We start from the raw sequence: 12,947 nt of genomic DNA, 5'->3' as shown, positions 1-12,947 counted from the left end.
CAGGAGTAGTCCATTCAGCCACGTAAATCTGCCCTGCCATTCTGTACATTCATGGCTGATTTGACATGACTCTCCATCACTTTCCAGTCTTTCCACCAGAACTCTGGATGTCTCGACTAATCAAGAATCTCAGTCTTAAGTATACACAAAAACTCTGCCCCATAGTTTCATGTGGCAACGTGCTCCAGACACTCAACCCGTGAAGTAGATATTCCTCCTCGCTTTAGTCTTAAATTGGTGCCCCTTTATTCCTAAGAGGAAAACACACTCAGCATTCATCCAGTCAAGCCCCGTAAGAGTCCTAGATGTCTAATGAGATCACCTTTTATTCTTCTGTACTCCAGTGTGTCGAGTCCAAAGCCATTTAGCCTTTGTTCATAAGACAATCTTGTCATATCGGGATCATCCTGGTGATCATTCTCAGAACTGCCTCCAGTAAAGTAAAATTGTTCTTCAAATAAGGGGACCAAAACTACTCATAGTACTCAAGATGCAACTGCACCAGCACCTTGTGCAGCTGCAGTAAAATTTCCCTGCTGTCATACTCCAATCCCCTAGGAATATGGGGTAACAATCCATTATCTTCCTGATTACCTGATGCACCTGTGTACTAGCTTTGAGTTTTGTGGACAAGTATCCCCAACTCCCTTTGTATTGCAGCTTTCTGTAGTCTTTCTCCATTTAATACAATTCTGTTGGTCTCCCTGCTCAAGTGAAATTCACATTTTTCCACATTATATTCCACTTGTCAACTCTTGCCCATTTATGTAACCCATTAATATCTTTCCATAAACTACTTGTAACTCTCTCGCAATTTGCCTTTCCACCTGTAAAACTGGGTCGTACCTTTCTGTGGCAGCCACGATCCTCTTCAGGCCCCTTCCTGCATTACCAGTAGTTCCCAAAGGCTTGACAGCTTCTTGAGTGAAGGATAGAGTCTCTGCTGTTAGCCAATTTCACCTACCTGCAGTGCTTTCTAGCTGCCATGTGGGCATCCAATGCAAAGCTGAATTTCTACCTGTTGGTGGAAAGATGAGCTTTCTGTACCCCCGTAAATTCTGCCCATTATGTCTAACATAACTAACCTATGAGATATGAAGCATGAAGACAAAAAAATGTAAGAAAATATTATATTTCAAATAGCACCCAAACCATACTATATGCAGCTAATGTATGGTTGCTAATATTCTTAGATAGGAGGTTAGATTGTTAGTTTTTGATGTACTCAAAAATAATAATAATTGCCCCTTTAACTAGGAACTAAGTTTATATCATAGCAAAATAAATCATAATTTACAAATTCCAGTTCAGTTCTTGCAAGGAAAGTCAGCAACTTCATTTAAAGATTGAAACTACAAATACTTCAAAAGCATGTAACCACTGGCCAGCACCCAGACAAAAAAAAACATTGTCCAAATAAGTTACAAAGAGTAGTTTAATATATTTGTAAACATTTATTTTCTTTTCTTGAACTGAAAAAAGGTGGGGTGGGGGAGCAGAGAACTTGCATCAGCACACATTGTACAGCCTGGCAGGTTTACACACAACCAAAAAGAATGATAGGTTTGTATGACAATAATGTAACAAATATATTCATGTCCATTGATCCTCAATATTGGGTAAACTTAAAACACAAACTTTCTAACAAATGTCCAGCATTTAAGAAATAACAAAAAAAAAATTGCAATCTGGGGCTTTTAAACAACAAATAAAGAATGTCCACACAAATAATTTCATGAGCCCAATTATTGAATCTGAAGTTGACCAAAAATAGGGTATTGGGGGCTAGGTGGAAAACTGCAAAATCTTCAGGCTGCACCTAAAGGCATTACTTCACACATTCTTCTTTGTAGATCACGAGTGACCAGCCAAGAAAGATAATGGAACACTTCGTTCCCACTACTTCGGGCTTCAAATTTTTTTGATTTTTAAAAAAAACGAACTCACATTTTGCTGGTCCTGCTGGGTAAAAAACTGTTAAGGCGAGTAATTATTGGCTGATGGTATTGACAGAAGAGTTGCTGTACAATGGAGCTCTGGATTGGATACAAGATTCACAGATATAAAACAAAAAGGCTATAAAATTTGTACTGTGGTTCTACAGCATTCTCCACGTAAAGATGCTGTTTTGTGATATGCTCAGATACTTTGTTGTGACAACGGTGAACATAAATTAGGAAACTCATCGCCTTTTTTTGATGGATCACTGATTTTCTTCAATTGCTAGGTCATAAAACACCAAAGTTCCAGGAGTCTATACGTCAACAGAAACCATTATACAAGCCCAATCGAGGAGGGAAAAACAGTGGAAGAGACTGCAGATCCAGTGCAGCATTTACTACTGAGAACTAGCCCTTTCCATAATGTGAAAATCGTAGTGCTTCTTGCTTGTTCTCAGTTTGAATTTGCTGGAGTTATTTTGTTTCAACAATGCATTCTGAGCAGCTAGTTTTGAAGGAAACATTGCTATGATTGTGTACATGGATGCCAAGTCACTGGGAGGTTTTGAGTGTTCTGTGTTTGCGTTACTATCACCACTACCACCACCACTACAATGTGGCTGAGTGTCTCGCAGCCATCGAATCTTGGCACCAGCTTTAAAGAGTTCATTTAAGAGTTTATCAGCATCTGTTCGACTAATTCCCTCTGGTAGGTCAGTTACTTCCAGGACTCTGCTGACAACTGGAAAACAGAGAAAGTAAGTAATTTACACAAAAAGAAAACTAGCAAAAAAATGCACAATTTTAAGTCATTCATAAGAAGTTATTAAATTTCATTTACAAGTGACTGCAATAGGGTGAGATGCCAAAAACCACAATCTTACTGACTGCTTAGAGCACAAAAAGGATTCACAGCAATTGTACTGGAGTTAAGTCGCATCCTAACATGTTTGTCATTTATGTTATAGTTTTAATAGAAGCTTAATACTGAAAATCCAGTCAAAACATTGATGCTTTTTGTCAACAGCAGACTTTCCTTTGAAGAACCAGCACCTGAACAATTATGCAATTTTAGTTTTTCAGTTCCTTGACATGAAAACTAATGCATGAAGTTTAGTTCAACATGCATTTGGGGTTTCAGGTAGCTGGAATTCTTAAAAATATATGATCACTAAACAAAACATTGCAAACGTATGAAGTATTTCAATTTTCCAAAATATGACACCTACTCAAATCTTGATCTTGAGTGAAAAGGTACAATATGTTTGCTGCTCGATTACGAAGTACCCAGTTGGCAAGAGACGATATAAACATTTACTAAATCTCTCAGAACCGACCATTTTAGTGTATATAGGAAATTAATTATTTAGTGAGTCAGTATTTAGGTGAAAGTAGTAGTGAACTTGTCTAGAGCAAGATGACTTGAAAATAATTCCTTGCTTTTCATAGAATGCCAGGCGTCAAAGTATTTATCTTAATTTACTCAAACACACAAAGTTTGACCTGGAATTATTTGCAACTCCTGTGTACTGGACCACATTGCGAAGGTGTGGTGGGCAAGATGCACTCACCAGTTTGGAATTTAGAAATTGATTCAGTTTGCTGTGGAGTGATCCAATGTATCCACAATGTAAAATTTGATTCAGTGTGAAACTTGGAGAAGGTCATCTTATCTCTTGATCGACAATTTTGGCTCGGAAAATATACGATTTAATACTCTAATGAATGGGTTAGTTACTTCAGAGTTCTTTACTTTACTTTCAGAAGAAAACAATAATCATTTTATTCAAATAAAAGGTTTGATAGGCAGGTTAGACTCCAAATTGGGATGCTTCATGACCCCTAGTAAGTCCACAAAGCACAGAAGTCTTTTCATGTTAGGCAAACTCAAGCCTGCAGGGTGTGTGGGTGGAAAGTGGATTCTTTGACAACCAGTAACAGCTGTTTGATGTTGCCTCTCCCTATTCTTCCTACTTTTTAACCACATCTCTAGGTTTCTGAACTACTCCCCCAATTGGCTCCCAAGTGTTGTCCTACCATGTTCCCAAGCCTCTACCCAACTACTACATCTGGATTGCTTTCACCCCACTCCAAAAATATCCTTCCGCTTTTTCAGGCCTTTTTCATGTTCAGTGTTTCAACTTAGTGAGAAACCCCAGTTTCCATGATATTCAAATTTTGATAAACATACCACCTGTTGACAGTATAAAGGAGAAGCAATTAAAAGTATCCTTCTTTGTTCCAATACTTTACATACATACACACAGACCATATTATACCTGAAGTAATTTGGGTGGGAGAAACATGCTATGTGGAAGTCAAGATCATCATGTTCTGAACATTTCTCTGGATCAACTGCCTGTATTTGGATGTGGATCACTTTGAATTGCTTGTGGATTAAATTATATTAACTCTAGATACAGTAGAGTTCAGGTGATCATGCACATTAGCACATGGATTGCAGGAGTTCAAGAAGGCAGTTAACCACCACCATCTCAAGGTCACCAATAAGTGTTGGCTCAGCATTGATGCCTATGTCTTATGAGCAAATGAAAATAAAATCTACAACAATTCAAGGACAATGAAGTGACAGGAGAAATACAAGCTTACTTTTCTATGAGATCATCTTCTTAATGATGCAACAATAAAACTTACTGATCAAATTAATTTTACACAGGGAGTTATTTTGTGACTCAAGAATCTTTGTCCAAAAACTCTTATTTTCAGTCTCTTTTACGACAACCAGGCTATTCACAATTCAGTTACACTGAATCAAGTTTGCTACTTGTTAACTTTTGAGACAAAGAGCAACTACATATTATTACAGACCATCAATGGGGCACATAGTCACAGACCAAGAGGGTTGGGTTGTTTCTTTGGAGATGGGGGCAAGAAAAGAAGGGGCGAGATGGACTGGGGAAGGGAATTGAGTGCCCTTAGTCGTCTCTGATTCAATTTCACCGTACTTGCCTACCCAATCATTTTAGCGTTTTGACTTCTGTACCCAAATTATTTTGAAAGAGATAAACTTTCTTGCAGAAATGAATACTTAATTATTTTCTTCATATTCCATTTTCAGGGTTTCAAATGGCAGATGGTGAAATTTGAATTCAGTAAAATGCTTTTTTAAAAACATTAGCCAAATGGTGACCATGCAATTCTGTCCATTGTTGTAAAAACCCATCTGGTTCACTAGTGAATGTCCTTCAGGGAAGAAAATGTGCCATCTTTACCTGGTGTGTCCTACACATGACTCCAAACCCACATGAGAATTGAAACATCGAATACAGCTATAATTCCCAGCTACAAGGGAATAAAGCAAAGACAAATATTCTGCCTATCCTTGGTCACATTATGGAATACTTTTGTTGATTTTGGTCATTAGAGATAGCCTTGTAGGACAAATATAAAAGAATCTGGCTCTTTTTTACCCTTCTCTAATTGCCCAGATGGTACAATTTGAATTCTAAAAATGCTAGCCAAATGGTGACCATATAATACTGGTGATTGTTGTAAAAATACATCTGGTTCATTAATGACCATCCTTTAGGAAAGGAAATGTGCCTTCTTTATCTGATCTGGCCAACATGTGGCTCCAAATCTACAGCAATGTGATTGACTCTGTGACCTGAGAATGTCAGTTAGGGATTCTCGATCTCAAGTCAGTGATATTAGCACTAAACCACTGTCTCCCCAGATTACTACTCTTATTTAGTTCCATTTACTTTACCATTTAAACCAGCTTATTTTTCATCGAGCACATGCTAGCGAAGTACTCTTATTTTAAGAATCCCTACAGTATGGAAGCAGGCCAGCAAGTCCACATGACCCTCGGAAGAGCTTCCCAAACCTCATTTTCTTATCCCTGTAACCCCACATTTCCCCAGTGGGAGCTGCTGCAGAATGGTCAGCCGTTCATTCTTTACCACAGGAGCCGGGCCTTATCTGTGCAGTTCCTAATAACAAGAGTGAGAACCTGTTCTGAAAAAAATTTAAAATTTCTTTTATTCATGGAATGTAACTATCACTGGCTAGGTCAGTATTTATCTTTCATCACAAACAGCTCTGAGTAGATAACTTTTTGAATGTCTGCAGTCTTTTCAGTGTAGGGACCAGAGTGTTATTATGAAAGGGAGATTCAGTATTTTGACCAATGACAGGGAAGGTACAGTGAAATATTTCAAACCAGGATAATGTGTGGCTTGGAGGGTATCTTGCAGGTGGTGGTTCTCATGCACCCACGTCCAGATGGTGGGTGGATCTTGATAATGCTGCTGGAGAAGCCTTGGTGAGTTACTGCAGTGCACTTTGCACATTGTACACACTGATGCCACTGCATGTTGGTGAAGGGAATGAATGAAGTTAATAGATAGAGTGACAATCAAATGGTCTGTTTTGTCCTGGATGGTGTCAAGCTAGAGTGTTGTTTAAATTACATTTATCCAGGCAAGTGCAAAATATCGCATTACACTAATGGCTTCTCTGGTACAGACAGTAGACAAACACTGGGGTGATAAGGAGGTGAATTAATCGCAAGCGAATTCCTAGCTACTGATCTAGTTCCTTTCTAGTTGATACACCAACCTCTGTACATGATGTTTCTCGATCTTACAAAAGCCCTGAACTCTTGTTTGTGAGGGATTATTACATATCCTCCTCAAATTTGGCTACCCACAGAAATTCGTCATTGTTCTCAGTCTGCTTCACAATGACATACAAGCCATGAATCTCACCAATGTATCTACCATGAACCGAATGCAACTTGAAACTTGGGTTGAGCAGGATTGCATTCCACACCAACACTTTCTCAACGTAACACTCCACCCCATCACCACAAAGCGCCTGACAAAGTGGAGTGAATATACAGCACAAGCAGGAACCTTTGACACCTCGAGTTCAGAATGAAGACTCAACATGTCATCAAGCTGCAGTATGCAGATGATTCCTGCGTTGCGCATACTTAAAGTCGAACTACAAACCACAGGTAACGCATTACTACAAACCTCAGGTAATGCATTCACTGAATCTGTATGAGAGAATAAACCTCAGGCTTAACATCTGGAAAATAATGGCTGACCACCAGCCTGCTGCTGCCACACAACACTGCTCCACAACTAACAAAACCCATGGCAAGCAACTGAATGTGGATCATTTCACATACCTCAGGAGCCTCCTCAAGCAGATGTGACAACAAAATCCAATGACTTCAACGTTCCACACATCTTTCAGATGCCCGAGGAAAACAGTTCCAAGTCGAAGGTATCATTCCAAGCTCCAAGATCATGATCGACAGAGCAGCCCTGGTCCCCATGATCCTATATGCATCAGAAATGGGCCATATCCACTAGACACCTCAAAGTCCTGAACAGTTATCACCAATGCTACATTCACAAAAGAACAAAGAAGAACAAAGACCAATACATCACAGGAACATGTTCTTTGGCCCTCCAAGCCTGCGCTGACTCATTGCCCTTTGCAATCCACCGGCAAGATAGGCGTAACAATGTGAATGTCCTCTCCTAAGCCAATATGTCCAGTTTCAAGGCACTGGTCAAGCATGATTAGATGCAATGAGTGACAACATTGTCCATACGCCCGATAAGAGACTCCCTAAATAAGTGCTCAACTCAGCTCAACAATGGTAATTGATCGCGAGGAGGGCAGAAGCAACACTAGAAGAACCCTGCAAGCCTCTCTAAACAATGTAACATCGGCATTGCTTACCCTAGAATGCACAAGCTGGAGAAGCAGCATCTGTGAAGGTGCCAACCACATTGGGGGTCACCTAGTCAACCATACGAAAACACAGAAACAGTGTGCTGAATCCTGAGTGACCCACCTACGTGCCTCATCGAGCACCACCTGCTCCACTTGTGGCAGAGCCTCCAGCTCCAGGTTTGGATTGTTCAGCTACTGCAGGCTATCCTCACCAGTGCACCACCCTCCAAAACAAAGTGGAAGCAAGTCATCCTCAACACTGAAGAACTGCCAAAGAAGAATGTCACCACCTGCCTGTTCACTTTACTAGTTCCCATGACAACAGAAAAACGTGGTTATTTTCCCCATATTATGGTATTTCACAAGTTACGAATGGACAGTGAGACTTAATTTAAAGGAATAACCTATGTCACTGAATAAGATTCAATTTTATAAAGGGTCTATTTGTGGTCAGTGGAATGTCAGAATCTCCCGAAGGGGGAAATTAATTGGAATTAGTGCCAATGATTAGGATGATGACCTGTAACTTGGGACCTGAGCAGCTGCTTTTGTTCCTAAGGAACTATGAACCTGCACTCCAAGGTCTCTGTGTTCAGCAACACTCCCTCTGACTTTACCATTAAGTGTATAAGTCCTGCTAAGATTGCTTTCCCAAAATGCAGCACCTCACATTTATCTCGATTAAACTCCATCTGCCACTTCTCAGCCCACTGGCCCATCTGATCAAGATCCCTTTGTAATCTGAGCTAAGATTCCTTGCTGTCCACTACACCTCCAATTTTGATGTCATCGGCAAATTTATTAACTATACCTATTATACTCACATCCAAATCACTTATATAAATGACAAAAAGTAGTGGACCCAGCACCAATCCTTGTGGCACTCCACTGGTCACAGGCCTCCAGTCTGATCAACAACCCTCCACCATCATCCTCTGTATTCTACCTTCGAGCCAATTCTTTATCCAAATGGTTAGATCTCATGGAAAACTTCCCATTTTCCAGCTGTCCCTTTATGTTTTTGAACATCTGTGTACTAACCAGTCTCCCATGGGGAATCTTGTCAAACGCCTTACTGATGTCCATATAGATCTCATGTCTACTACTCTGCCCTCATCAATTCTTTGTTACTTCTTCAAAATACTCAAATCAAGTTTGTGAGACATGATTTTCCATGCATAAAGCCATGTTGACTATCCCTAATCAGTCCTTGCCTTTCCAAATAATGTACATCCTGTCCCTCAGGATTCACTCCAACAACCTGCCCACCACTGACATCAGACACTGGTCTATAACTTCCTGGCTTGTTCTTACCACCTTTCTTCAATAGTGGCACCATGTGAGCCAACCTCCAGTCTTCCGGTACCTCACCTGTGAATATCGATGATTCAAATACCTCAGTAAGGGGCCCAGCAATCACTTCCCTAGCCTCCCACAGAGTTCAAGGGTACACCTGATCAGGTCCTGGGGATTTATCCACTTCTATGCATTTTAAGACATCCAGCACCTCGTCCTCTCTAAAATGGACATTTTTCAAGATGTCACCATCTATTTCCCTACATTTGAGATCTTCCATGTCCTTCTCCACAGTAAACACTAATGCAAATACTTGTTCAGTATCTCCCCGATCTACTGCGGCTCCACACAAAGGTCGCCTTGCTGATCTTTTGAGGGGCCGTATTCTCTCCCTAGTTACCCTTTTGCCCTTAATGTATTTGTAAAAACCCTTGGGATTCTCCTTAACTATTTGCCAAAGCTATCTTATTTCCTCTTTTTTCCCTCCTGATTTCCCTCTTAAGTATACTCCTACTCCCCTTCTAGTCTAAGGATTCACTTGATCTATCTTGTCTATATTTGACATATGCTTCCTTTTTTTTCTTAAGGAAACCTTCAATTTCTTTAGTCATCCAGAATTCCCTACACCTACCAGCCTGTCCTTTCACCTCAACAGGAATATACTGTCTCTGTACTCCTGTTCTCTCATTTCTGAAGGCTTCCCATTTTCCAGCTGTCCCTTTACATTTTTGAACATCTGTCCCCAATCAGCTTTTGAACGTTCCTTTGAGATTGCTCCGCCATTCAGTATTAGCATGGCTAATCACCCAATTCAGTACCCTCTTTCCATTTATGCCCCATATCCGTAAATCCCTTCAACTCCAAGAACTGTACGTTTCTCGAAAACATTGAATGTTTTGGCTTCAAGTACTTTATGTGGCAGAGAATTCCACAGGCTAACAACTCTCTGGGTGAAGAAATTTCTCGCCATCTTTGTCCCAAACAGGCTGCACCCTCCTAATCCTTGTGTCCCTAGAGTGTGACCTATGGTTCCGACTCTCCAGTCATTGTGAACATCCTTCCTGCATTTACTCTATCTAGTCCCTTCAGAATTTTACAAGTTTATTGTGAGATCTCCCATACAGCCTTAGTGGTTCCAAACAATTTTCATTCATCAGGTCAGCTACACCAGGAATCAGCCTGGTAAATCTTTGTTGAATTCCCTTCATAGCAAGAGCATGGTTCCAAAAGGAGACCAAAACTGCACTCAGTACTTCAGGTGCAGTCTCACCAAAATGGTGCACAATTGCAGCAAGACATCCCTGCTCTTGTACTCAAACCCTCTTGCTATGAAGACCAATGTACTGTTTACCTTTCTCACTGCCTGTTGAACCTGCAAGGTTTACTTTCAGCTACTAGTGTATAAGGAAACCCAGGTTTCAGTGCACCTCCCCATTCCCCATAGTTTTTCTCTCCCTATTACACTTTATCCACCATACATTTGCCCACTCACTCAAGTTGTTCAAATCACACTGAAGCATCTCTGCAACCTCCTCATAATTCACCCACCTACCTGCTATTTTCTAACCTCCGTTTGCTTTGATTTTTGCTTGAAAAAATAAGCAGTTGGGTCTAAAAGTCATTATTCAGTTTTTGAAATATTGCTATGCTATGCTTCCTTTTTAAAAGCAACATTTAGCTACACGGCAATTTTGGGGATAAATGGGTTGTATGCTGGTATAAAGACACTGCAAATTGATATAAAGCCCAAATCAAAAAAGATTGCCAGCCTTGATTCTTGATTTGTGCTCAGTTAGCTGATGTGTGATTCCTCTGTCCCTGTGATATTGTACACACTGTTAGGGGAAAAGGGAGAGAAAAGTGAACTGAACATTTCTATACCAGGATGAGCGAGGTAAATTGAGGCAAATAGCATTCTCCCCCTGCAGTGATTTCATCTCAAATCGCAATAGCAATTCTGGCCATTGTCTTTAGTATTCTTGGATGGGTTTTATACTCTCTCAAATTGAATAGTCTGCTCACACACAAAACCGATGCTGCACAAAGAATGATCACTTTTGTAAGATACTGAAAAGCTGCCAGTACCTAAGAATTGAGATCAAGATATTTTAAGGGTCATGTATGACATTAGTTCATTTTCACTTTGACACTAGCTTGATTTCAGAGTTAGGGATTCCACCAGTGAACAAGTGGATTTTGGGATGTACAACTTTATTTATGTCACTATTACAGCAAATCCTTGCAAAATATAGGTAAGTTAGCTTGATATTGATGCCAGGATACATAATAGAATCTTTACTCAAAAGTGCAATAGAAAAATATCTCAAAACTGAAAATATAGTAAAGAACATTCAGCATAGACTCTGAAAGGGAAGGTCATGCTTAACCAATCTTATTGAATCTACTGAAGAACAGAAAGGGTGAATAAAATTACTGACTGAGATGTAAGATGCTTGGATTTCCCAAAGGCCTGCAAATAAGGTACCACATAATAGACTCAAGACTAAGGTTAGAACATGCAGAATCTGGACAAAAAGTGAGAATAAATAACAAACTGACAACAAAAAAAACATAGGAAGAGATGTTCCACAGGATTGTTGCTGGGGTCAAAACAATGACTACAGATGCTGGAAACCAGATTCTGGAGTAGAGTGGTGCTGAAAAAGCACAGTAGTTCAGGCAGCATCCTGAAATGGGTCATTGTAACTTACTACCGATCTAAACAATTTAGACGTAGGAATTGGAAGTACAATTTCAAAATTTATGGATTAGATCAAATTCCAGAAGACAGTTAACATGGGATTGCGATAACCCAAGGGAAGATATTGCTAAACATGCTGAATGAGTATTTAACTGGCAAATAAATTTCAAAATGGATTAATTTGAGATGTTGCATTTTGGTAGGGTAAATAAGGAAAACTCAATCACCTTAGAAAACACGTATTTTACTTTAGGCTATATCTGCATTGAAATTGGTTCAGATAAGGTGCCTGGAGTTGATTTCTGGGACGAATAGTTGTCTTATGAAGAAAGATCAACAATATCTGACTTGTAGGTGAAAGTGAGGACTGTAGATGCTGAAAATTAGAGTTGAATGTTAGTGTTAGAAAAACACAACAGGTCAGGCAGCACCTGAGGAACAGGAGAATCGACTTTTTGGGCAAAAGCCCTTCATTCTGATCAGGATGAAGGGTTTTTGCCCGAAATGTCGATTCGCCTGCACCTCGGATGCTCTTGTCCTGTTGTGCTTTTCCAGCACCACACTCTTGACTATATTTAACTTATACTCATTTGAATTAAGAAGAACTAAGGCTGATACTAATGAAATATACAAGATTCTGAGGAGGCTGAGCAAACTAGATGCTAAGTAGCTCCTATTGGAGGATCTAGAACTAGAATGGGCAGCTTAAAGATAATGGGTCTCTCACTGAAGACAGGAATGAGAAAGCATTCCTTCGTCTTTGGAATTCTCTTCCACTGCAAGCACTGAAGGCTGAGTCACTGGACACATTCAAAGCTGAATTAGACAGACTTGCGATTGACAAGGGTTTTTGGGAACAAACAAGATCATAGAGTGATAGCCAAATTAGATCAGCTATAATCTTGCTCATTGTGGATCAGGCTCAATTACTCCAGCTCCTATTTCCTATGATCTTATGACTTAAACAAGGTAGAACAACAAAGGGGTCTGAGATAGATAGGTAAATCACAAAATGAATAACAGGTCAATAAGCCCAAAAGTAAAGCAAAACCAAAGCTTTCATTTCTAAATGGATTGAATTGGACAGCAGAGAATTCATGTAAAGCACTGGTAGAGTTGTTGCCATGAAAAATGCCCCATTTAGATGATGAATGATGGTTAACTGCCAACCTTTGTTTTAATTTAAACTAGGAGAAAGTGAGGTCTGCAGATGCTCCTCCTCCAGGTCCACCTCCAAACAGACCCCAGCACCAAGGATATATTTCCCTCCCCTCCCCTATCAGCTTTCCGTA

At 39.9% G+C, this 12,947-nt stretch overlaps 1 protein-coding gene across 15 annotated transcripts in view; it reads right to left on the bottom strand.

The window, feature by feature from the left end:
• Positions 1 to 1,431: 1,431 nt before the first annotated feature.
• r3hdm1 (R3H domain containing 1) overlaps positions 1,432 to 12,947 on the bottom strand; it is a 187,450-nt gene continuing 175,934 nt past the window's right edge. For all 15 annotated transcript variants that reach the window (XM_087989207.1, XM_087989205.1, XM_087989206.1 and 12 more), the window contains one exon: positions 1,432 to 2,682. In XM_087989207.1, coding sequence (XP_087845333.1) covers positions 2,339 to 2,682 — 344 coding nt within the window. In that variant the 3' untranslated portion in view covers positions 1,432 to 2,338. The remainder of the gene's footprint in view (positions 2,683 to 12,947) is intronic.

The sequence above is a fragment of the Chiloscyllium plagiosum genome, unplaced genomic scaffold, assembly GCF_037043375.1.
Source record: "Chiloscyllium plagiosum isolate Xiang-an unplaced genomic scaffold, Cpla_swu_hap1 HiC_scaffold_7, whole genome shotgun sequence".
NCBI classification, from domain to species: Eukaryota; Metazoa; Chordata; class Chondrichthyes; order Orectolobiformes; family Hemiscylliidae; genus Chiloscyllium; species Chiloscyllium plagiosum.
The sequence above is the reverse complement of the archived record's forward strand: the minus strand, read 5'-3'. Positions and strand labels throughout refer to the sequence as shown.